This window comes from Podarcis filfolensis, assembly GCF_964270895.1.
Source record: "Podarcis filfolensis genome assembly, chromosome: 1".
In the NCBI taxonomy this organism is placed as follows: domain Eukaryota; kingdom Metazoa; phylum Chordata; class Lepidosauria; order Squamata; family Lacertidae; genus Podarcis; species Podarcis filfolensis.
This window is the reverse complement of record NC_139604.1, coordinates 9808584-9835113: the sequence shown is the minus strand read 5'-3', so window position 1 is coordinate 9835113 and position 26530 is coordinate 9808584. Positions and strand designations below refer to the sequence as shown.

Here is a 26530-nt window from a genome sequence, read left to right as displayed (position 1 = left end):
CAATTTATCTGTAAATATCCAGTAAACCCATTTCCATTCTTTTATAAAAAGTTTGCTATCTTGATTTCTTACTTTTCCGGTAAGTTTCGCCATTTCTGCGTATTCCGTACGTTTTGGTATCCATTCTTCCTTTGCTGGGACTTCTTATTCTTTCCATTTTGGCGCGAGTAACATTCTTGCAGCTGTAGTAGCATACATGAATAAGTTTCTATACAGTTTAGGTAGTTCCGCCTCTATAATTCCCAAAAGAATTTATTCGTTGTTGTTGTTGTTGTTGCATCATTGTATTGTGCTGGGTTGAAGGAGAGGCGTCCTGTAAAAGGGGCAAACAAGTGAAGTTAGGAAAACAACTGCGTGTGAATTAGAGAAAGGGGGGAGGGGAGAACCATCAGAAACAAGGTTTGAGGAGAGATGATCTGTGTTTAATTTTGGATTTATTTTTTTAAAAAAATATCTTAAGTAGAGCGCAGTCGGCACTTTAGCCTACAACAGCTTTATCAGTCTACCCCCCCCCCAAATTCCCCGGAAGTCCGTTTTTCATCACCCTTTGAAAATGGTTAGGGTTTTTATAATTTCTAAGCTAGGGGGAACATTTGGACACTGGATACGTGAGAGGAGATGTTGGTGGTTCTATTGTGAAGAGGGTTTTTTTTTTTGCCCAGTGATGCCCTTATACTAATTTCTGGCGCATTCTTACGGAAGCAAAAGCAAGGAAATGAGTGTCCGAGCGCTTTAAAATTTAAATTTAAATAAATGATGTGAATTGTAGAAAATACCCAACATAGTGGGTACTTTTTAAATAAATAAATAAATAAACAAACCAGTCTTTATTTTGTCAGCTGATCTGTCAACATTGCTTTGCTGTTTGGTACACTGAAAATATATTTTCTACCATGCAGTTTGTCACTGAGGGGGATGATGAAGACTTGAGGTCAACAACATCTTACTGAGATTTCATCAGAAACAACAAGAGCAGTTCCTGGGATCTCCTTCAGCCCTTGTAATATGGAATTATAACATTTCCTTTCTTACATCGGCTCACATCCTGCAAGTTCCAGCCAGCACAATTTTACTTTCAGAGGTGAATTCCAAAGTGCCATCGATGAAAAGGAGAGGGCTGATTGTCACCCTTAGCCGATTTAACTGTGCAAGAGTATTGGAGAAACTTGTTTTCCCCGTCCTTGATTGGATTGACGAATTAAAGCGAACATTTTGAATTGAAAGTGAGCATGATAGGATCTTGAGCGTATGGTACTTCACAACTGAGGAAGGCGAACGATGGCGTCCAGAGAGAGGCTGTATGAACTTTGGATGCTCTATTGCAATAAGGTAACTTCTTTTTAAAAAATAAATAAAACTTGGGGGATGCTTTAGTTGAAGCTGTTTTGTTGAAGCCAAATGGCTAACAGTGCAGTCTTAACCACGTCTGCTCAAAAGTAAGTCATCTTGAATGCACCGGGAATAGGATTGCAGCCTTAGATTGTTTTTTAAATTGGAATCCTGATATGCTGGTACAGTTGACCAAAATGCCCACAGTTATGTGCTCCTATAGGACAGGTAAGGGACGCAGGTGGCGCTGTGGATTAAACCACAGAGCCTAGGACTTGCTGATCGAAAGGTCGGCGGTTCGAATCCCTGTGATGGGGTGAGCACCCGTTGTTCGGCCCCTGCTCCTGCCAACCTAGCAGTTCGAAAGCACGAAGTGCAAGTAGACAAATAGGTACCACTCTGGCGGGAAGGTAAATGGCGTTTTCATGCGCTGCTCTGGTTCGCCAGAAGCGGCTTAGGCATGCTGGCCACATGACCCGGAAGCTGTACGCCGGCTCCCTCGGCCAATAAAGCGAGATGAGCGCCACAACCCCAGAGTCGGCCACGACTGGACCTAATGGTCAGGGGTCCCTTTACCTTTACCTATAGGACAGGTATGACAAACTTTTGAATCTCCAGGTGTTGCTGAACTACAACTCCCATCATCACTGGCCGTTGGTCATGCTAGCTGGGGCTGATTGGAGTTGTAGTTCAACAGCATCTGGCTGGCCAAAGGTTCCCCATACCTAACCTAATCTGTTATATCTAAAACTTTAAATATTTGTTTCCTGGCCTTCTTTCCACGGAGCCAAGACTGGATGCAGTCTTCCACTTGAGTGTATACTCTTTATGCAAGGAGTTTGCCCAACTTGGGCTTGTGCAAACCTGATGGCGATGCTGAAGATGGTCTACGATGAATCTCAGGCTACAGAAATGAGATGTTTACACCACCACAACAATTTGCCGCATATTCATAATTATTCTCGTTAGGCTCCGGTATTATTTCTTGTTCCTTTCATCTGAATTTTGCTTGGGTTAGGGTGGCGCTTTCTTCAGCAGTTTCATTGCGCAAAAGCGCTTGGCATTTTTGTTTGCGTGTCCATTGTTTTGTTGCAAAGAAGAACATGCAAAAATGTTCCTCTGAGCCATAAGATTTGGAGTTAAGGAATTTGCTTTTAGTCTGCTGCCTAAGCTGGTGAGCTTTTGAAACACAAACGTCCTATTGTTTAGAAGCTCAATATGACCATGCTGATTGAGCTTTGTTTTGAAGTGAGCAGATACTTGATGGCATAATGAAAAATAGCTCAAATGTCCAACGGAACATTTTGAAGTGGGACCTAAACATTTATGAAGTTAGCAGTGTTTTCTGACCATTCCTACCTAGCAATAAGTAAAGGTAAAGGGACCCCTGACCATTAGGTCCAGTCGTGCCCGACTCTGGGGTTGTGGCGCTCATCTCGCTTTATTGGTCGAGGGAGCTGGCGTACAGCTTCTGGGTCATGTGGCCAGCATGACTAAGCCGCTTCTGGCGAACCAGAGCAGCGCACGGAAACGCCGTTTACCTTCCCGCTGGAGTGGTACCTATTTATCTACTTGCACTTTGATGTGCTTTCAAACTGCTAGGTTGGCAGGAGCTGGGACCAAGCAATGGGAGCTCACCCCGTCGCGGGGATTCGAACCGCCGACCTTCTGATCGGCAAGTCCTAGGCTCAGTGGCTTAACCCACAGCGCCACCCGCGTCCCAGTCTACCTAACAGTACAAACCACCTAAGCCTTCCAGATACTCCAATATCTTTTGCCTCTGAACGCTTCCTCCAAGCTAACTACAGGAAGCCCTCAACTCACGGACATTTACCTTTTGTGCATCCAGCTTTTACATGCATGGCCATTTAAAAATAAAAAGGGGACAGGGGTCCGGGAAAAATGACTTCAGCAATCCCACCCGCCATTGAAGCCAATGGGTTTTGACTATACAGGACTTTGGCATTAGGTGGAAGCCCTGGAACGCAACCGCTGTGTAATGCTTACTGTATTGTGCACACGTGAGAGGAGAGAGAAGGTAATGTGGGTCGCTGGGTCGAAACGGGTTACAATTTTATGGAAATAATATCTGGAAAAGTTGGTGGAGACTTGCTGTTTGTAGCACTGAGCCCAGCTGCTAGGTGGCGCGTTTGGGTATTTTAAGATGTCCTCTACCAAGCACTTTTCTTCTCCCATCAGCTGTGAAGGTCGTTGGGGGAGCTTGGGCCAGTCACTGTTTCGTAGCCTAACCTGTCTCACACGGTTGTTGTGAGGACAAAGTGGGGAGGGGGTAAAGCCATGGATTCCCCTTTGAGCTCCTTAGAGGAAAGGTGGGCCATAAATCAAATGTATTAGTTGAGAAACCTTCAGTCCCAGGGTCAAATGCAACCCCAGAAGCCTCTCTGGAGGAGTGGTAGAACCTCATGCCTGGAGGCCAAAACAGACACTATTCTACCTACCAAAGTAAATGTTTATATTCCTTGTTCCACCCATAGCTGTCAAGTGTCCCCTATTTGGCGGGACAGTCCCTTATCCCAGCGCCATGTCCCGCTGCTGTCCCTTATTGATGATGTCCCTTAAATTTCCCGGGTTTCAAAGGAAGCAGCTCCTCTCCCTCCCTCCCTGCTGGCCAGGGAGGAGGGAGGCTCCAACTGTGTTGCTTGGCTGCGTTGCTCACCCAATAAGGAGTCTAAGAATGACTGGGGGGTGGAGCTTGCTTGCCTTGTGCCGATCAAATCGGCCGCGTTGCCTGGGGACTCGCCTTTGCTCAGCACTTCCCAGCGGAGAGGTGACGGTGGTTTTCCTTGCTGCATCCCCTTTGCCGGGTTGCTGCGCTATGGGAACCACCACTTGAGGCTTCGTTTGGCTGCTGGTTGACTAAAATCCCTTATTTTGGCTGCTGATCCCTTATTTTCAAATGTGTAAGCTTACAGCTATGGTTCCACCCATTGTGGCTTCTGTGACCCCAGGGAGGTGGCCCAGAGAAGAGTAGATCCCTGGCTGCTTAAAGTGTTGCCACTGTGCTTTAGAAATATGTGATTGTGACCTAGGCAGCAAAACATGTCCCTGAAAGAAAGTACATTATGTGAATGGTTGAAATGAGAACCACCCCTACTGATATTGCCCTTTGCAAGGGCGCGCTTGAGATCTTGACATCCTAATGTATAAAGATTCTCTTTTTCTCAGCAATTATGCCTGAAGGTGAGACTTTCAGTCAGTTCTCTCCATGCTGACTCGAAAGTAGGTTCCACTCCCAATAATTCAGTGTGACTTGCATCCCAGAAAGCATGTTGAGAATGGTAGCCTGGATATGTGCTTACGAGTGCTGAAGGACTGGAAATTCTGTTGTATCAAATCTAGCAAAACTTTTTATAATCTAGGAGCGAACCGTCTGATAGGGAATGCAGGAATCACAAATGACTTATGGGTTATGAAAGTAGGTTAAGATGACATCTTTTATTGGACCAACAGCTGTTGGTGAGGATGCTGAAGCTTTTGAGTTTAAAAGCCTATCAGGCAAAAACTATTGCTCTTTAATGCTTTAATCTATGAGTATGCTTTGAAGCTGTTTGCTGCACAAAATGCAGCACTGAATCAGGTTTTGAGCTACCAGAGGAATATATATCAGTACTGTTTTCGTTTCTCTGCTGTCCTATTTGTGAGTTGAGTGACTCAGAATTCTGGTGATCATCTAGGAGTGACTGCAAAAGTCAACCTTACGGGATTCACCTTATTTGACTGAAAAGGAGCAGAGATAGTCTTATCCACGTAAAATGATTTCGTCTTTCATTTGCTGAAACTGTTTTCTTTAAACCCACAAATTAAAATGTAACGGTGAATGAATCAAACGTCTACTAAATTGTTTTATTTGCGTCAGTATTTAGATGACGTATTAATTTCACTTGAAATTGTATAGTCTTGCTTAGGGGGATTACAAGACTGGAATTGTTACATAATAAGCTGTGCCAGTATGCCAGGGGCTACTTAGGAACAGAGCTCTGCCACTTCTAGGAAAAAAAGAGTGCGAAAATATTTGAATTGGTCAAACTATAAAACAGTTTCCTTCTGACTTTACTTTTTAATGAGAGACAAGACAGAGACCAATGGCATGTGGGTTGACTTGACACAATAAATTGTGTTATGCATATATATTTTTTAAATGCCACGTATAATAATACCATCTGCTTTTTTGTGCTGAAAAAAGTACTCTGGGCAGAAAGCAGCAGTAAAACTAAAGAAAGCCAAGTGAAAAGCAATAACCGCTCAAGCTAAAATGGAGCCTCAATCCTGTTTCCAGCAGAGATTGAAGATCCCCGTAAAATAGTCTCACGGTGACAAACTTTGGGTACGATTCAACATGCAGCGAGTCCTGTTTTGTTCCCAGTAGGAGGAATTCTGAGCAGGTGCTTGCCTCTCTGCTGAAATCAATAGCACGTAAAAGGGCTTCGCTGTGGCTGGAGCAGGCTCATTGTTTTTTGGATCAGTATGCCAAATTGAAATATGTGGGCTTCTTGTTTTGATACCGAGTTAATGACTGCATAATGCATGAAGCACTTCTGCCACTTTAGGGCACTTGTTCAGATGTCTGTTTTGACTTTATTGCATTCCTGTCAAGACGTCCGCAGAGGAAAGGTTTCATCCATTGAGTAAATGCCCTATGTGGAGGGGGGAAGACCTGGCAGAAGTTCCTTTGTTTGCTAACGCATGCTCATCTTCTGCCATTTAAGATTAGAAAAAAAACTTTTGTGGCTATTGAAGGGAAGATTAGCTGCACTCATTATAGAGACAAATGCAGATTGGATTGGCACTGAAACAGCAGAAAATATCCAAGCTCTGCAAATTGTTCTTTGCGTGGCTGGAAGAAGATAGAATTTGGGGGTCATGTTTTTTGTTTAAAAAAGGCATTGGACCTACTGAGATGATCTTGCTGGCTACATGTAGTGGAGGAGCTGGATCGTGGCTTTTTGTCCAGATATGTGCTTTCCATGGTTGAAGAGATCCTACATGGAAAATCCATCATGTATAGATCTAAGCCACTTACTGAATCTGTTCATTCTATTCAGTGTTGCTGGACTCCGTCTTCTGTCAGCCCCATTCAGCATAGGCAATGACCATTGGTGATGGGTGCTGCAGTCCACAAAGATGTGGGCAGGTTAGCCAGCCCTTTGATAAATGGCAGATTGTTTGTCCATAAGTCAAATGTAGAAGAGTTGTTACATCCTAGAGACAGTGTTAGAAACTGAGATATAATAATAATAATATTTTTTTATTTATACCCCGCCCTCCCCAGCCAAGGCCAGGCTCAGAGCGGCTTACAAGCAATAATAAAAACAAGATGAATGATTACAACTTAAAAACAAAAATAAAAAAACAACATTAAAATAATGGAACATTAAAATATTAAAATGTAGCCTCATTGCAGGAGGAGAAGGAAAAGAAAAAAGAAAGAGAGGGAGGGAATCAAATTGGCTCCAAGCCAAAGGCCAGGCGGAACAACTCTGTCTTACAGGCCCTGCGGAAAGAAATCAGATCATGCAGGGCCCTGGTCTCATGAGGCAGAGCGTTCCACCAGGCCGGAGCCAGTGGTAAAAAGGCCCTGGCTCTGGTTGAGGCTAAACTGACTTCCTTAGGGCCTGGGACCTCTAGGGTGTTGCTATTTATGGGCCTTGAGGCTCTCTGTGGGGCATACCAGGAGAGGCGGTCCCGTAGGTACGAGGGTCCTAGGCCGTGAAGGGCTTTAAAGGTCAAAAGCAGCACCTTAAATCTGACCCTGTACTCCACCGGGAGCTAGTGCAGCTGGAAAAGCACTGGGTGAATATGCTCCCATGGCAGAGACCCCGTGAGGAGCCTCGCTGCAGCATTCTGCACCCGCTGGAGTTTCTGGGACAGCTTCAAGGGCAGCCCCGCGTAGAGCGAATTACAGTAGTCAAGCCTGGAGATGACCGTCGCATGGATCACTGTGGCCAGGTCGGGGCGGGAAAGGTAAGGGACCAACTGCTTGATGCGGCGAAGGTGGAAAAATGTCGCCTTGGCTGTTGCTGTAACTTGCGCCTCCATGGAAAGGGAGGAGCTTAAACGGCACCTTAAACCTAGGCCATGGGCGCAACAATGCAATGTCTAGTCTCGCTTATTAAAAAAAAACAAAAATACAGAGCTGAAAATAAATGAACTGCAGCTAAAATATTACGTTAATTTTTCACATGCTCTAGTCCATGGGTAGGCAAACTAAGGCCTGGGGGCCAGATCCAGCCCAATCGCCTTCTAAATCCGGCCCACGGACAGTCTAGGAATCAGTGTGTTTTTACATGAGTAGAATGTGTGCTTTTATTTAAAATGCATCTCTGGGTTATTTGTGGGGCATAGGAATTTGTTCATTTCCCCCCCAAAAATATAGTCTGGCCCCCCGCAAGGTCTGAGGGACAGTGGACCGGCCCCCTGCTGAAAAGGTTTGCTGACCCCTGCTCCTTCCCCTGCCCACCCCCCTCATGTTCTTAAGAGGGTCTCTTCTGCAGTTTTCAGAGAGTAGCTGGAAGTGGGGGGGCAGAAAAAGCTCCTCCTTTCCTTCCACTCTGCAGTTTTAATCTGAAATCTTTGGCGCAGGATTGCACCCAGAGCTCAGAAACCGCTCGCGCTCATGAAATTCCCTGTCGCAAAATGTGCCTAGGACAATGGGAGTTTTGAACACTGCCTGGAGATGGACATGTACCCCCAGTGGGAGAGGTCACAATCCTGTCCGCCCCCCCACCCAGAAAGTAATATGACTTGCTTATAACATGTTTGGAAAAGCAGCCTGTGGAATTGTTGAATATTGGGGCAGAACATTTGGCGATAAAGCGAGGAGAAGTAATTGAACTGGTTATTTTTTCAAGTATATTAATGGAAGATGGATAGAAGCATACATTCACCAGACAGGTGGACTTTCCACTTCACAAGCCCACTGATTCACTAGCTTAAATATTCTGCCACTTTGACGGGGTAATGTCAGAGTCTTAGGAGCTAGTTGTGGCTATATAGACAGCTGTCACGTCAGGGATGCCCTCGGGTCAAATTCTGCTTTGGGGCTTTGAAAACTAAAGGTCACTTTGGCAAAACAACTTGAAGTAAGTGTAAAACGATGAAGACCCCGTGTTTATAGTCACTTGCATAATCTGGTGGCGGTTATGGAGAAATGCTTTACCCAAATGTTTAACAAACTTGAGTTCTGCCCAAACAGGTTTTTCATTCCCCTGACCTGCTGTGGTTACTGTTTCTTCTTCGTGAAACACAATAAGCCTTTTTTTAGGGGGTGACGACACCATTATTACTTCTTCTTTTTAAAAAATCGAGTCACTGTGGTTTGAAAGCAATAATTTTACTCTTCAGCAGTGAAAATGCTCTGCTTCCATGACTTTTACTTTTAAAAGTGCTAAAAACTGAAACGGGAAAAAAAAGTGGTACGTTTCTCTGGGTTTGGAACACCTTTCAGAGAGATGTTCCTTTGCCACAGCAACAGTGCAGAACCTGCAGCCCATGGTCAGAATCAGGCCTGCTAGGCCTCTCCATTTGGCCTGTGAGGCTGTTTGGGCCAAGCCATGTGCCGTTGTCCTGCTCCTAACATTGCAGGTAAAGGTGGAGCTCCCATGAAGTTTGCAGGCCCTGCCAGTTTGGATTTGATATCCCGCTTTATCACTACCCGAAGGAGTCTCAAAGCGGCTAACATTCTCCTTTCCCTTCCTCCCCCACAACCAACACTCTGTGAGGTGAGTGGGGCTGAGAGACTTCAGAGAAGTGTGACTGGCCCAAGGTCACCCAGCAGCTGCATGCGGAGGAGCAGGGAAGCGAACCCAGTTCTCCAGATTACGAGTCCACAGCTCTTAACCACTACACCACACTGGTTAAACAGTCAATTGATCTGCAAATTATGGTGCCTTTCGGTTTCTGCAGGCAAAGGAAAACTGGTCACCTGAATTTACTGTGATTGTCAGGTGACTGACATGTGCACCCGCCTGCCAGTCAGAGTTGGCTTGTGCAGGTGGTGGAGATAAGAACAGGTCCACTTTTCCACCCCTGCCTTAGGGCCAAAACTTCCTGTCCTTAGGAAACCAACAGGCCAAGTGGAAATGGAGGCGAGGCTCATTTGCCGCTCTATACGGGCAGGCTGTGTTTTCTTCGTCATGAAGAAAGCTATTTGAATGTGTAGTGGTTAAGAGCGGAAGTCTCGTAATCTGGTGAACCGGGTTCGCGTCTCCGCTCCTCCACATGCAGCTGCTGGGTGACCTTGGGCTAGTCACACTTCTCCGAAGTCTCTCAGCCCCACTCACCTCACAGAGTGTTTGTTGTGGGGGAGGAAGGGAAAGGAGAATGTTAGCCGCTTTGAGACTCCTTCGGGTAGTGATAAAGCGGGATGTTAAATCCAAACTCTTCTTCTTCTTCTAAAATGAAACACTTCTGGAGGTACAAGTATGACTTGAAACCCACTTCAGTTCTTAGACATGGAGAAGTTTTCTTCCGATGCAGCTATTAAAGCAGCAACTGGGTGGTCATGGACCTAGGATGCTGTGGTTGCAAGATTCCTACATTGAGTAGAACTGGGTAACAAATGTGGTGCTCTCCCAGATGTTGTTGGACGACAGCTCTTGCCGATTGGAAGGTTGGCGGTTCGAATCCCCGCGACGGGGTGAGCTCCCGTTGCTCTGTCCCAGCTCCTGCCAACCCAGCAGTTCGAAAGCACACCAGTGCAAGTAGATAAATAGGTACCGCTCCAGCGGGAAGGTGAACGGCGTTTCTGTGCGCTCTGGTTTCCGTCACGGTGTCCTGTTGCACCAGAAGCGGTTTAGTCATGCTGGCCACATGACGTGGAAAGCTGTCTGTGGACAAACGCCGGCTCCGTCAACCTGAAAGCGAGAGGAGCGCCGCAACCCCATAGTTGCCTTTGGCTGGACTTAACCGTCGAGGGGTTCTTTACCTTTTATCTCTTTTACAGCTCATCAGCTGCAGCCATCATGGCCAGTTCATGGATGATGGCAGTTTCAGGAGGGCCCCATGTTGGCTACCTCTGGACTAGAAGGTTGGATTTGATGATCTCCAGGGTCTTTTCTGACTCTAAATTTCTGTCATCCTAGGGAGTATAGCAGTTGTGAGAAGAACTGAATACTTGGGTTATTTGACCTGTCTTTGAGGACAGTGTAGTGTGCTGATCTCTTGCAAGAAAATACATTTATTGTTTTAGCCATTACAAATATATTATTAAAAAAATACAGAACTCTTCCTGCAGTCATATTTTATGTACATAACAAAACATACATATCTGGATTTACTTTTTACTGCTGTTGTTTCCCAGGGCTGATTCAGAAGCCCATAATACTAGGTGGAAGCACAGAGATTTGGACAAAACCACCATAGCTTATGCCCTTACAAAAATGTTTTATTTTGCGATTTGCATTTCTTCTACTGCAGGGCCTAATTACTCCAAACCATCCATTACTGATTAGAATATACTTAAAATAGGTTGAAGCATTTCCGCCTAAGCAGCCTGAAACAATTGGGCACTTGAGTGAGTAGACAATACTGGTACTTCAGTAATGATGGGTTTGTGATCTAAGCAATTAGACTCCAGGAATAATTTACTTCGACATATTATGCTTCAGGGAATTGGAAAGAGAGAGAAAAATAACATATTAAACCTAATATAATCATGGGGGAAAAGAGTGAACCCTCTTTGAATTCTGTGGTTTTACCTATCAGGACATAATAGCTATCATTTGTTGCTTAAAGGTAAAGGTAAAGGGACCCCTGACCATTAGGTCCAGTCGTGGCCGACTCTGGGGTTGCAGCGCTCATCTCGCTTTATTGGCCAAGGGAGCCGGCGTACAGCTTCCGGGTCATGTGGCTAGCATGACTAAGCCACTTCTGGCAAACCAGAGCAGCGCACGGAGACGCCGTTTACCTTACCGCTGGAGTGGTACCTGTTTATCTACTTGCACTTTGACGTGCTTTCGAACTGCTAGGTTGGCAGGAGCAGGGACCGAGAAACGGGAGCTCACCCCGTCGGGGGGATTCGAACCGCCGACCTTCTGATTGGCAAGTCCTAGGCTCTGTGGTTTAACCCACAGTGCCACCCGCGTCCCTTTGTTGCTTAGCTCGTCTTAAAATTAGGTAAATACAACCTCAGATGAACAACAAGACACATTACACCTTAGTAGTGACTTTTACCATTTAATACCTGATTTTGGAATATCTTTTTCCAGCAAATTGCTAAGTGCTAATGACAGGTGGCTGTTGAGTTTTCATGACAGGTGGGTGTGGAAAATAAATGGCAGCCAAATCCTAGGAGTTTGTGAAATTGAGTGGTCAGAACAGAACAGCCATTACTGCAGTCACGACCAGGCATCATTGCAATAATTGCCCTTTGGCATACACTCCATTTTTAATACAGTGGTACATTTCAAATGAGTGCACTGCGGACAGTTTAAATAAGGAACATATTTTGTTCAAGCGTTCAGTTTGGACAACAAGTATACTGGCTTTCTATCCGTCGTTAAACGGACTGCCTGAAATATTTTGGGCTCAAAATTAATTTCAGAGCAAAGCCCTCCCAATGCAACTTTCGTCAAAGCCGTAATACCAATTCCATCACAATATAATGGATGCTTTAGCTGAGATTCCTGCATTGCATGGGGTTGGACTAGATGAACCTTGGGGTTCCTTCCAACTCTACAATTCTGTGATTATTTATAAAAAAACAACATTAAAATTCACACTAGCAGAACAGCAGAGGTTAGAACACGAAATGGTAAAAAGCAGTTTGAAATAAAAGAGTCTTCGGTTTCATTGAAAAACCAATAGAGCTGAAATCATATGTTGCCTCTCTAGGGAGGGAATTCAAAGAGCATAGGGCCACTACTGAAAAGGCCCCCTTTCCTGTGCCCTTAGGACATACCCCGTCTGCCCTTATAGCTGTTAGTTTATGACAAGGGATGCAAGTTGGGTTTGTTTTAATCTGGGGATTTGACACTTCCCCATGGAGTTTCTTAAAAGTTTAGTCATGCTATGCAGTCGGTTAAAATTCTTTTACTTGTATATAAAGAAGTACCATATTTTTCACTCCATAGGGCGCACCGGACCATAGGGTGCACCTAGTTTTTAGGGGGGGAAATAAAGAAAAAAAAATATTCCCCCCCCCAGCCCCAAAGAGCAAAGAAGCCAAGACAGCCAGTGGGATCTATCCTGCTGGCTGTCTTGGCTTCCTCTTTAGCCATGTGCAACATCTCCAGCCGGGAGAGGTTGCGCGCGGCTTCGTTTTTAGCCACGGGGCTGGGGTGGGGGAAGCCTGAGCTTCCCCCGACACCAGCCCCCAAAACAGGTCCAGGAGAGGCGGCGAGATTGCGCGCAACCTTGCCGCCACTCCCGGAGCTTGCGGGGCTGGGGACGGTTGCTTCCCCCAACCCCAGCCCCCAAAACAGGCTATCTGCAAGCCTTCGGAGTGTGGCGGGAACTCCCGCTGGGCTCAGAAGGCTTGCGGATAGCTGCCTGAAGCCCGGGGAGCGCAGCGGCAGTTGGCACTGCGCTCCCCGGGCTTCAGGCTTCAGGCTTCCATCCACAAGCCTTCGGAGTGCTCCGAAGGCTTGCGGATAGCTGCCTGAAGCCTGGAGAGCGAGAGGGGTCGGTGCACACCGACCCCTCTCACTCTCCAGGCTTCAGCGAAAGCCTGCATTCGCTCCATAGGATGCACACAAATTTCCCCTTCATTTTTGGAGGGGAAAAAGTGCGTCCTATAGAGCGAAAAATACGGTACATTAATACATGGCAGTTGACAGCCTCTTGCAGAAGGAACCGTGAGGGTGGATTTTAATTGACTCGATATTCAGACCAATGTTTAGAAGAGGGAAGGAGAAAAGTATGCAGAGAGCGTTGCAACTATGAATTAAGCACATTTCAAGGTTCTGTTTTTCTTAGATGCCTAGACCAAGTATGAGTGTTTAGTTGGGGTTCTCGGGACACGGGTACCAAAAACCATGCCTTGAATTTGCCTTGAAAATATTCCATTAATCCTGAGACGTAGCGTTTATTTTGTGACAGTGCAAGACCTACCAGCTCTCAGAGAGAGCGTGGGAAATGCATGGGCTTCTACTTCCGGATGATTTTTGGCAAATCGCACGGCACAGTTTTCCCCGAGAGTTACCGACCGTCTTCTATTCAGTCACACGTCTTATGCCTTACTTTATAAAACATGCTGTAAAAAGCCTAAAGGATTTCATTGTATGGGATGAGCAAGGCTGGGACAGTGCATTTTAAAAATGATTCTTGTGCAGTGGTACCTCGGGTTACATACGCTTCAGGTTACATACAGACTCCGCTAACCCAGAAATAGTGCTTCAGGTTAAGAACTTTGCTTCAGGATGAGAACGGAAATCGTGCTCCGGCGGTGCGGCAGCAGCTGGAGGCCCCATTAGCTAAAGTGGTGCTTCAGGTTAAGAACAGTTTCAGGTTAAGTACGGACCTCCGGAACGAATTAAGTACTTAACCCGAGGTACCACTGTATATGATATTTGTGGGAGATAAATTCCCACTGCTTTTATATATCAAACTTGAAGCAAAAGGGTTTGTCTTAGTAGCTAACTGTGTGTCTCCTACAACTTGCTTGTTACTTTTAAAAAGATTTCTCAGCTGATTACTTTCAACCTCTAAAGGGGGCATGACATAGCTGTCAACTTCCCTTTTTTTGCGGGAAATTCCCTTATTCCAGCGCTGCTTCCCGCTGCTATCCCGGATTGTTAGATATTCTGTAGACTGTACCTGGGACAGGTGAGGCTGCTGATCCCATATTTTCAAATCTGAAAGCTTGACAGCTATGGGGCACGAGGAACCTTCAGCCACTTAGCTGTCAATGACCTACAACTCCCAGCATCCCTTGATATTGGCAATGCATGCTGGGGCTTATGGGAGTCGTAGTTCAACAACACCTGGAGGTCCCCCCCCACCTGCTCTAAAAGCAGTCTTAGGGCTAGTTCAGCCATGCACCTTTATTGCATTTATGTATTTATTGCATGTTTGGCGCTGTGGGTTAAACCACAGAGCCTAGGACTTGCTGATCAGAAGGTCGGCGGTTCAAATCCCTGCGACGGGATGAGCGCCCGTTGCTCGGTCCCTGCTCCTGCCAACCTAGCAGTTCGAAAGGACGTCAAAGTGCAAGTAGATAAATAGGTACCTCTCTGGCGGGAAGGTAAACGGCGTTTCTGTGCGCTGCTCTGGTTCGCCAGAAACGGCTTAGTCATGCTGGCCACATGACCCAGAACCTGTACACCGGCTCCCTCGGCCAGTAAAGCGAGATGAGCGCTGCAACCCCAGAGTCGGTCACGACCTAATGGTCAGGGGTTCCTTTACCTTTACCCTTCCTCTGAAGAGCTCAAGGCGCCATACATGATTCCTAGTTCAGTTTTATCCATGTAACATCTTTGTAGGCCACCCGATGGACTTCATAGCCAAGTGGAGATTTCAAACTTGTTCTCCACAGCCTAAGGGAAAAACATTCCTCATCATAACACACTTGCTAAGTGATTTTAATAACGTGACAGCTTTCATGTGCGAATGGACTGTTGCTGCCGCCATCGCAGGTGCACCAACCAAAATTGTTTTCAAATTCAGTCAGTTCACGTGTTCAGCTGCCGATCGTCAACAGTAAATCATCAAGTGATCTACTTTTAAAACGTCTTGCTTTTTCAGAGAAGGCAGTTATTATTAAGAGCCATAGATTTAGCCTGATTGCAGAGTATATATAACTATTTGTGAATGTTCACTCCAGTCCATTGTTAGAATAACGTCACTGAGTATGTATGTAACAATGTTTTATTTTAGCTAATAAGGGAAATGGCTGCGATTTACCAACTTCTGCTGGATAAACATGCTGAAAGTTACTCTAAAGAAATCATAATTGACAGTATTTTTGCACTAATTTGATGCTCTGCTAGGATGGATGCTTTGTGACTAACGTAACGATGGGTTGCACCACGATTCAGGTTTCCCATGGTTTCCGAAGTGAATAATCCCCACCCCCATTGTGGGGAATGCAGTATTGAAAGCTTCTACCGGCTGATCCAGCTTTTGTTTATAGCGGCCAGTACTTCCTGGTATAGCTCTAAATGACTGAACTTTGCTCTTCTGGCTATTATCAGGTTGAGTTGAAGCTCAGTGAAGTCTCTTTGGAACTGTGCAGGATTATATAATAATAATAATTTATTATTTGTACCCCTCCCATCTGGCTGGGTTTCCCCAGCCACTCTGGGCAGCTTCCATAGAAACCAAAAATACACTAAAATATCACACGTTGAAAACTTCCCTGAACAGGGCTGCCATAAGATGTCTTCTGAATGTCAGGTAGTTGTTTATCGCTTTGACATCTAATGGGAGGGCGTTCCACAGGGCGGGCGCCACTACCGAGAAGGCCCTCTGCCTGGTTCCCTGTAGCTTTGCTTCTCGCAATGAGGGAACCGCCAGAAGGCCCTCGCCGCTGGACCTCAGCGTCCGGGCAGAATGATGGGGGTGGAGACGCTCCTTCAGGTATACTGGGCCGAGGTCATTTGGGGCTTTAAAGGTCAACACCAGCACTTTGAATTGTGCTCGGAAACGTACTGGGAGCCAATGTAGGTCTTTCAAGACTTGTGTTATGTGGTCTTGGCGGCCGCCCCCAGTCAGCAGTCAAGCTGCCGCATTCTGGATTAGTTGTAGTTTCCAGGTCACCTTCAAAGGTAGCCCCACGCAGAGTGCATTGCAGTAGTCCAAGCGGGAGATAACTAGAGCATGCACCACTCTGGCGAGACAGTCCGCGGGCAGGTAGGGTCTCAGCCTGCGTACCAGGTGGAGTTGGTAGACAGCTGCCCTGGATACAGAATTAACCTGCGCATCCATGGACAGCTGTGAGTCCAAAATGACTCTCAGGCTGCGCACCTGGTCCTTCAGGGGCACAGTTACCCCATTCAGGACCAGGGCGTCCTCCACACCAGCCCGCCCCCTGTCCCCCAAAAACAGTACTTCTGTCTTGTCAGGATTCAACCTCAATCCATTAGCCACCATCCATCCTCCAACCGCCTCCAGGCACTCACACAGGACCTTCACTGCCTTCACTGGTTCTGATTTAAAAGAGAGGTAGAGCTGGGTATCATCTGCATATTGATGGGCACCCAGTCCAAACCCCCTGATGATCTCTCCCAGCGGCTTCATATAGATGTTAAAAAGCATGGGGGAGAGGACTGAACCCTGAGGCACCCCACAAGTGAGGGCCCAGGGGTCTGAACACTCATCCCCCACCACCACTTTCTGAACACGGTCCAGGAGGAAGGAGCGAAACCACTGTATAACAGTGCCCCCAGGATTCTTTCCTCACTGCCAACGTTGTAGTAAGATTCAGCCGCCCATCCAATTGGCATTTATGTATGGAATGGGAGGACGGGCGCCATTTTGACGCTTGCCTCAGGTGGCAAAACAGCTTGACCAGCACTGAATGATATCCACACACAATAAATCTGTTACTAGGTCCCAGAACAGGTGGCTTTAGTAAGGTCCTTCCTTTTCTCACATTTTGTGTTTTTCATTTTTCATAAAATCAAGTGTGGGGGAACCTTTGACCCACCAGGTATTTCTGAACTCCAACTCCCATCATCCCTGGCCATTGACCATGCTTACAAAGGCTGATGGGAGATGTAGTTCAGAAATGCTTGCCGTGCCAGAGGTTCCCCACCCGTCTGATGTGGAAAAATAAACAGGAGCTCTTGACTCAAGATGACTTGTCACTGGGTTAGCATTTAGAAAACTTTGCCTTTTGAGTCAGAATAAGACTGCTGCTTCCAGCAACCACTTATTTTATGTACTTGGATGCTTTTAGATTTTCTGAGAGATGCCTTAATCTTCCGAAAGCTAAGGAGTCAGCTGCAAAAGAAGCAGGAGAAGGGATACAGAAATAATGTGAAGAAGATTTGGCTAAAAAATGAAAAAAAATGGAACAGAATCCCTGCGCCGATCCACAGACAGTCCACGGGCCGGATCCTGAAGGCAATTGGGCCTGATCCAGCCCACGGACCTTAGTTTGCTGACCCCTGCCCTAATGAAACTGAAGCTGCAATCCTAAACAGATTTAAATGGGATTTCCCCCTCCCAGCCGGGAAACATGCATAGGATTGCAGTTCTGGGAGTGAGGGGGTAGAAAATGGTTGAGAGTCTCATCTGGGTTTTGTAAGCATATGTGGCATGCTGTAAAAATGCAGAACGTGGGGCAGAAAATCTGAAGCTATTAGAATTTCAAGGCGTGCGAATTTTGTTGCTCTTGTAAGCTCAAGCCGGCCAATCCTATTTGTCTCCTGTTTGTGCGTTATGTAAGACTCGCATGTGTGTTTTGCTGGGATTCTGTGGGAGTGCAAAATGTTGCATTTGGTGCAGAATTCAGGCTCCTGAGAAGCTGCTTGACTTTCATTTGAAAGGAAAGCAAGGATCTCGGTCTTACGTGCTTGTGAAAATATGTGGCGATGCCTGGTGAAAGGTCAGAGCCCAGATGAGTTGTTGAATAAGGATTTTGAGTGGACTGAGGCAGGAATTTAGTCCCTTGCTTAGCTCCTTACCCCTTCCTGTCATAGCGGACCCCAAATAACAATAATTGTTATTCTGATATGCATACTATATATGATTGGTTGCATGCAGAAGGTTAACTTGGTTTTCTTAAAAACAGCACGACGTGGCTTGTATTTACATGAAAACCAATAAAATTTATTTGGGGAAAAAACATGTGGAGCACACACAACCCTTTATAATTGTGGTACCTCAGGTTACATACGCTTCAGGTTACATACGCTTCAGGTTACAGGCTCCGCTAACCCAGAAATAGTACCTTGGGTTAAGAACTTTGCTTCAGGATGAGAACAGAAATCGTGCGGCAGCAGTGGGAGGCCCCGTTAGCTAAATTGTTACCTCAGGTTAAGAACAGTTTCAGGTTAAGAATGGACCTCCAGAACCAATTAAGTTCTTAACCAGAGGTACCACTGTATTGGTGCATTTTGTATAGCATTGCAAAGGAAAGTTGTTGGAATATGGGAAGTTGAAACTGAAAATTGAAATTACTGGACCGGTATTAGCCATGTCTATTAATTTCAGTAGGTGTGCTCTGATACAGCCCTGAAATAAGAACAAACCCTAAATTTCGAGTGTTTGACAATACACCCTTTAACATTTGCAAACCTTCTAAAATGATAATTTGTCTGTTTGACAGCAACAAAACAAGGTTCTTTCCCCCCCCTTTTAATCACAGTCTTCGGTGCATCCCTGAGAGTTGAGCATTCCTAATTCTTTCCTCCTGGTATCTTGGTTTGTTTAGTCCTGGTCAGCAGATGATTGCCATCATATGATGTTTTTAACCCATCTTGGACAAAGATAGCTAGACTAGGAACAGCAGTGGTAGCGGTGGCAGCACCGTGATAACAACGGGAGATAAGGAATGGATGGTACAGAACCAAGATGCTGGCGCAGGGAATGAACAGTTTGAAACGCATCCAGTATCTTTTTGCCTAACTTTATTATCCAGCCCGCTAGTTAAACAGCATTGTCAATATTAAAAATATACTGTAGCAGCCAGATGGTGATCTTTCTCACCCTCCCATGTGTGTTACATACAAGTCCTAAGAATGATAAGATCAAAATATTTTTCAAGAATTGGTGGCTTTTGATCAACATCAGGCATAGGCAAACTCAGCCCTCCAGTTTTTTTGGGGGGGGGACTACAACTCCCATGATCCCTAGCTAACAGGACCAGTGGTCAGGGATGATGGGAATTGTAGTCCCCAAACATCTGGAGGGCCGCGTTTACCTATGCTTGATCAACATCGTCAAATGTTGGCGCAGCCCCTCTTATTTCTGCGGCGATCAAAGTTTCACTCCAGTTCCCCCATCCCATCCTGGCTTGGACGAACCATCGTTTGCCTCTAAGCCACAATTAGAGAACAAGCTGAGTTTGTGCAAAACGTAGCTCAGTTTGAACATAAGAGCATGCTATGGTTTTCCTGAGCCATAAAAGGACCCCTGACCATTAGGTCCAGTCGAGACCGACTCTGGGGTTGCTGCGCTCATCTCGCTTTATTGGCCGAGGGAGCCGGTGTACAGCTTCTGGGTCATGCAGCCAGCATGACTAAGCCGCTTCTGGCGAACCAGAGCAGTGCACGGAAATGCCGTTTACCTTCCCGCCAGAGCGGTACCTGTTAATCTACTTGCACTTTTTGGGGTGCTTTCGAACTGCTAGGTTGGCAGGAGCAGGGACCGAACAACAGGAGCTCACCCCGTTGCAGGGATTCGAACCGCCGCCCTTCTGATCGGCAAGTCCTATGCTCTGTGGTTTAACCCACAGCGCCACCCGCCTCCCTTTCCTGAGCCATAGGGAATCAATTAGACCATAGAAACCTGCATGGATTCAGTTGGGTCATTGGCATGTGAACTGAGCCATTGGCTGTGTTCACATGTAATGCTTAGCCACATGTAACACTGTTGATATGAGCAGGAAGGCGCTTTCATGAAGAAGAAGAAGAGTTTGGATTTGATATCCCACCTTTCACTCCCCTTCAGGAGTCTCAAAGCGGCTAACAATCTCCTTTCCCTTCCTCTCCCACAACAAACACTCTGTGAGGTGAGTGGGGCTGAGAGACTTCAAAGAAGTGTGACTGGCCCAAGGTCACCCAGCAGCTGCATGTGGAGGAGCGGAGACGCGAACCCGGTTCCCCAGATTACGAGTCCACCGCTCTTAACCACTACACCACACTGGCTCAGGACCCTAGGGCCCTTACACCTCTCCCCCTACAGCACAGTTGGGAAGAGGAGAGCTTTGGCAGAGCTTCAGCTTCCAGAAAACCTGGCCTGTTGTTGAGTACAAACCATGGATTGTGGTTTAAAACAAACCCCGATAAGCTCTGAAACAAGCTAGCTTCAAGCCATGGGTTACAAAACTGGACTGTTTTGAAACTTATCAGAGAATCAGAACTGTAGAGCTGGAAGCAGTGTTAGAAACTGGGTTAGGAATGCTAGGAGCCACGTGGTCCCTGGGAGCTAGGTTGTGGGCACCCAAACAAAATGTCTAGTTGCCTTTTTGTTTTTTTGTTGCCCTGCTACCAGACCAGGCAGCCCCGCAGCAAAAATGGCATCTCCATCCAGTTGCAAAAGGCTGGTTGCCAGTCGCAAAATGTGACTGGCGCCCGCTAATTTCGAACCCTGGTTGGAAGGATCTCTGAGGCTCATCTAGTCCAATGCAGAAATATGCAGGTGTTCCATCATGGCTTGGTGTTGCTTGGAAAAGAAGTTGATGAGTTGCAGAGCCATTTCTGGGCAAATCCTGAATGTGTCCCCCAAACTGAAAAGCCATACTTTTTGTCTCTGCTTGGTGGAGTGCTTTTTCAGACCTCTAAGCTTGAAAGTAAATAGACAACCTATTTATTATTTTTTGCTTCTTAGATGCCATGCCCTTTTGTTTAGGCAACTTCTCTACAAAATCCTTTAAAACGTTATCTAATTACAGCTTTTGTCATGACCTGTAATTCTGTAAGTACCACTATGTTTGGATTTTATTTTACATTGTGATTCCAGGTTTGCCATGGCTTATGGCAAAGCAAATACAGTCATACCTCGGGTTGAAGTAGCTTTGGGTTGAGCGTTTTCGGGTTGTGCTCCACGGCGACCCGGAAGTAACAGAACGCATTACTTCTGAGTTTCGCCGCTTGCGCATGTGCAGACGCTCAAAATGACACCACGTGCATGCGCGGAAGCGGCAAATCGCACACGCGCAGACACGGGTTGCGTTCGCTTCAGGATGTGAACGGGGCTCGCATCCAGAGGTACCACTGTAGTATGTATGAACTGAAGAATCCAGCTGTGCATCTTTACAATATTGTAGTGGAGCACAAAATCCTGACAGTTCCCTTATAACCTCTTAATGAACTAATGCCAAGCTTGCTGAGTGACAGGTATATTGTCTTGTGGTCTGTTGCTTAACTTTGCCTAGGGACCTCCACTTCCTGTTCAGGTTGGCAAACAAGGAAGACTTCTTTCTCCAACCTCGTGCCCTCTAGATATTTTTTTGGACTACAACTCCCATCAGCCCTAGCTAGCACAGCCATGCCGTTTGGTAGTACAAAGCATCTAGAGAGAACCAGGTTTGTGAAGGCTGCTTTACTGAAGCCCAGGGAATTAAAATGCTGAAGTCCTGTGAATTCTGAAATACTGTCCAACTGGTTGAATTAAAATCAGTCCCATAGCCATAATAAGATTTCTAGTTATTCGGAAGAGCACGGCTCCAGTCTAGTTCTATGACTAAATTATGATCAAATTTGCATGATTTTGGACAGGTTGGAGTATTCAGGGTTTTTGGTGAAAAAATATGAGCTGCTGAACTACAGAATTCCTTTTTTTTTTAAAGAGTAAGAACATAACAGTTGTACTGGATCACACCAAAGGCTTTATCTCAGGGGTAGGTCATACGGTACCCTCCAGTGGTGTGCTGTCAGTGGACTAGGGGGACTAGGCTGGTTCCCTAAATGTTCCCCTGGCGCCTCCTTCCCAAAGCCTGGGAAGCTTCTGCCCGGCTTAGGGAGGGAGGCACGATGCTCCGATGGGTCCAAGAGCCTTCCCACCACCTTCCCAAAGCCCTCCTGCTTTTGGGAAGGAGGCAGAAGGGCTCCAGTATCTGGCCGAAGCCCTGGCGCCTCCTTTGCTAAGATTCCCGGCTTAGGGAAGGAAACATGATGCTGTTCCAATGTGCAAGGTCACCCTAACTGTTCCCCTACGGAAAAAAAATTAACTGCATGCCACTGGTACCCTCCTGAAAGTGTCAGACTCCAGCTCCCATCAGCCCCAGGCAGCATGGTCAATGGTCAGGGATGATGGGCATCATAATATAACAGCCGGGCATCGTGTCAGCTCCCCCTGCCTTATCTAGTCCACCATTCCCTCCCCACCATGGCCAACCGGATGCTTAAGAGAAGCCCTCAAGTATGCCCATCTCTCTCTTTGCTGCATAATAAACAAGATACAAGTAGCCTAACAAGTTATATATAGCATCGCTATGAGTACTTTCAGAGATTCCAAGCATAGTTGTTTGGAGCTGTGTACTACACTGCTAATTGCTCTTGCTGCTACTTGTTTCCAGAAAACACACCAAAAGGCACCCACTTGCTGTAGCTCAGCCTCTTGTTCTCTTTAACAAGCACTTAATGCATGGAATTATGGGTAACAATCCAGCCTGCAGCCCTGGCCACTGCTTCTCCCCCCTTCCCCAATGCTTCTATTTATTAATTTTGACATTCCTCTTGACTGAAAGCAGTTATACCACTTTCCAGGAGGTCACTAGCTCTACTTGAAATTGGGAGCTTTTCTTCTCTAAATTAGGATGTGCCTTTTCTGGCTTTTGGCGACAGCAGGAAGTTTGCAAATGCGGACTGCCTGTTGTAGAACAGAAGCCCTATTTGGGTGCCCATTCTCCTCCCTCCACCCTACACAACTCGATTCCAAAAGTGTGACGGGGAAAGCGAGGCTACACTCATTGGTCCCATCTGCTGTTCTGTCCTGGGTAGAGCTGTGAAGGTCTGGGGGAAAGATGGACAATTTTGGATGGAAAACTGTTTCCTCCCAAATTTTTCTGTTGCCACCATATTTAGGACACTGGCAGAAGAATGGGAAAGTGTGTGTGTAGATTCATTTTTTCCATCCCCTACCCCCAAGTCTTCATATCTCTAGTCCCTGTTGGCTTGGCCTGCCAACTTGCATGGATTGATCAGCAAACGTCGAACTGCAGGGAAGCTGCTGTGCTCTTGTAGGAACCACGTGTGATATAGAAACTTGATCGCGCAGGAATTGTTTTGGAATCTAAGATGCTCCTTGAATTATCTGTGAGTCGATACCGGAGCAATGTGATTGACCTAGCTCAGGGGTAGCTGAGCTGAGTTGTTGTACTGTGACTCCTATTAAAGCATTGGCCATATTGACTGGGGCTGAAGAATAACCTTTTCAGATTACCTGTGTGATTTGCGACATCACGCCCAGGAAAAGTAGCACCGAGCTTTTGTGGTGGTTACTATGACTGTAGTTCAACATTGGTTTGTATTGAAACGGACCTGGGTTTTACATGGAAGTTTCCATTTCCTTAGGAGTCGAGTTTATTTCTTGGACACATTTCTATGTTTGTTCCCTGCCACGTAGGTGAATGGGCTGATTTGTCAGCTGCGGTGGTCAGAAATGGTTTTTAAAAGCAACACAACACTCTAGTGAAGGACTCCTGTTTACTCTGGAAGTGAGTCACCCTCCTGTTCTGTTTTTTCTTCTTCTTCTCAAGAAGTGTTTCTATTTTAGAATTGTCTTTTGATGTCTGTCCCTGTCTTTGAGCAAAGACTCCTTATTGTCATGGTTGATGCTGAGGGCATGACTACTTTTTATCAGTGAGAGGCCAAGAGATGCTTCAGTGGATTCTAGAAGGAGCACAAGTTCCCCATAATGTATAGAAGGAAATTTATTACATTTGCCTGCACCCACTGCCTTGTGGGACATCTAAGGCTAAGGAGTAAGGTAAAGGTAAAGGTACCCCTGACCATTAGGTCCAGTCGTGACCGACTCTGGGGTTGCAGCGCTCATCTCGCTTTATTGGCCGAGGGAGCCAGCGTACAGCTTCTGGGTCATGTGGCCAGCATGACAAAGCCGCTTCTGGCGAACCAGAGCAGCGCACGGAAATGTCGTTTACCTAACTTCCGGAGCGGTATCTATTTATCTACTTGCACTTTGACGTGCTTTCAAACTGCTAGGTTGGCAGGAGCAGGGACCGAGCAACGGGAGCTCACCCCGTTGCGGGGATTCGAACCGCCGACCTTCTGATCAGCAAGCCCAAGGCTCTGTGGTTTAACCCACAGCGCCACCCGTGTCCCAAGGCTAAGGAGTAAACCCTACAAAAATCCAGAGTGGAAAGCCAAAGATGGTTGGATGGTATCTTGTATGTGACCTGCAGCCAAGCTGGTGCCAAAGGTATTGCTCTGCTTTCCTTTGGACCACATCTGCGAGTCCAAGAGTGAAGTCTTATTGTCTGGGCAGCCCAGGACCTTCCTGCACACTGGCCAGGCTTGCACCCTGGAAAGGTCACTTAGATGCTTCTTATTCCACAGAAACAATGCAGGAGGAAGCAGCAGTTATGAGCTACCAGTCTCCGCAGCCACAGCAGGTGCTGTGATTCCCAGTGGATTGTCTTCACCCCAGAGGCACACTCCAATGGTCTCTCAAGACAGACGGGTGCCAACAACACGGCTTTAAAAAAATGGTTGCAATTACCGTATTTTTCGCCCTATAGGACGCACTTTTTCCCCTCCAAAAATGAAGGGGAAATGTGTGTGCGTCCTATGGGGCGAATGCAGGCTCCTTGGCTTCAGCGATAGCAACGCGAAGCCTCCGAAGCCTGCGCTTCGGAGGCTTCGCGTTGCTTTCGCTGAAGCCAGGAGAGTCTGCTCTTTGAGGCTGGCGGTGGGGGAAAGCAGTGCTTCCCCCTATCGCCAGCCCCAGAGGATCGGGGGGGCAGCGGGAAGGCGCGCGACGCCTTCACGCTACTCTCCGACCCTGCTTTGAGGCTGGCGGTCCCACAAGCCAGCCCCACAAGCTGGGTTGAAAAGCCCGCAGGAGCCGCGCAGCCTTTAAAGAGCGCGCCGCTCTTGGGGGCTTTTCCCCAAGGAGGGAGAAGGGACTGACTGGCCGAGTTAGTCCCTTCTCCCTCCTATGGGCTTTTGCGGGAGATGGGGGAATTCCCCCACCTCCCGCAAAAGCATGCAGAAGCCGCGCGCTCTTTAAAGGGTGTGCGGCTTCTGTTGGCTTTTCTACAAGGGGGGCAGAATTCCCCCACCTCGTAGAAAAGCCCGTAGCAGCTGTGCACCCTTTAAAGAGCGCGCTGCTCTTGGGGGCTTTTCCCCGAGGAGGGAGAAGGGACTGACTGGCCGTTTCAGTCCCTTCTCCCTCCTGGTCGAAAAGCCCGCAGGAGTCGTGCACGGCTCCTGTGGGCTTTTGCGGGAGGTGGGGGAATTCCGCCACCTCCCGCAAAAGCAGGGAGAAGGTCTTGGAGTAGCACACAGGCTGCGTGCAGCCTGTCCGCTGCTCCCAGAGCTGCGGGGGGGGGGAATCATATTTTTTTCCTTGATTCCCCCCCCCCCGAAAACTAGGTGCGCCCTATGGGCCGGTGCACCCTATAGGGCGAAAAATACGGTAATTCTCCAGGTCCCTGTGTTCCATACAGCTTCTCCTGAAATTCATATTGGAGCTGCTTTTGCTTGGGTAGATGAAGATGGTGACTCAAGTCTCTCAAACCACTTGAGAAGGGATGGGAACCCGATAAAGCAGATTGTGGGACTTGCCAATGCCCACACGTTTGAGAGCTGCTCCACCCAAGTCTTTATGTGGTTGACTTCCACAGGAGCTACATCAGCTTTCTGCAAACTGCGTTCAGCTTCTTGCAGCAATGGTAGTGCTAAATCATGGCAGAGAGACATATTGTAAGAGAAGTACCCAGTAGCATGAGAGATTGCTGTGACTGTTCCACTCAAAGTGGTGGACTAGCTATGATCACCATGGAACTTGGCATGGTTCCAGTGGCCTGATTCACCCAGCATGGGAAACTAAATTGGCTTAATGCATGAATATGTGGCCTTCTGGAGAGGACCTTGCAGCTGCTCTGCACCTCCCCTGTCTTTTCTACACCTGCTCTGCTCCAAACTAAGCTAAGGTTTGGCTTAGTGTGTTGTCCAAACTTGGGCTCATGCTTAAGCTCTTTGCTCACTGGCTATGAGCTGCAGCCAAAGTTTATTCTTGGCCAGCTGTGACACAATGATGTTTGACTGTCATTGGCAAAAATGACCACCTTGACATTCTCTAAGTCGGCTCTGCTCAGTTGCTCCCCAGCCTTCCCTTCTGCTCTGCCCCACTCTTTATCTTGTCTGCCTTCTGCCAAAAAGATGTTCTTTCTTATACCGTCTAGCTAAGATATAACATCTAAGGATATGTTAAAGACAAGAAGCTGCGTCTACAGAGTCAGACGCTTGGTCCACCTAGCTCTGTACTGTTGCTGGTAGCAGTTTTGAGGTTTCTTGTTGATAGGTCTTTTCCAGTCCTGCCTCCTAAGATCTGTTGTCAACTGAAGAAAGGAAAGATTGACCTTCTTTGTTCTACCACTGTAAGCCCGTCCATT

General features: G+C 46.8%; 2 protein-coding genes across 5 annotated transcripts in view; both read left to right on the top strand.

The window, feature by feature from the left end:
• Positions 1-24216, top strand: part of CARF (calcium responsive transcription factor) — a 114258-nt gene extending 90042 nt beyond the window's left edge. Inside the window, exon 14 of the mRNA XM_083630422.1 lies at positions 24117-24216. The gene's annotated coding sequence lies outside the window, so the exon portion shown is untranslated. The remainder of the gene's footprint in view (positions 1-24116) is intronic.
• The window catches only part of NBEAL1 (neurobeachin like 1), a 147214-nt gene that overhangs the window by 871 nt on the left and 119813 nt on the right, over positions 1-26530 (top strand). For 3 of the 4 annotated variants that reach the window (XR_014551175.1, XM_083625751.1, XM_083625749.1), the window contains exon 2: positions 900-1329. Coding sequence is in view for 3 of the 4 variants with exons in the window: in XM_083625751.1 (XP_083481877.1) it covers positions 1279-1329 (51 nt within the window). In the remaining variant the exon portion in view is untranslated. Of the gene's footprint in view, positions 1-839; positions 1330-26530 lie in introns of all 4 variants that reach the window. The other variant, XM_083625750.1, reaches the window with a different exon arrangement.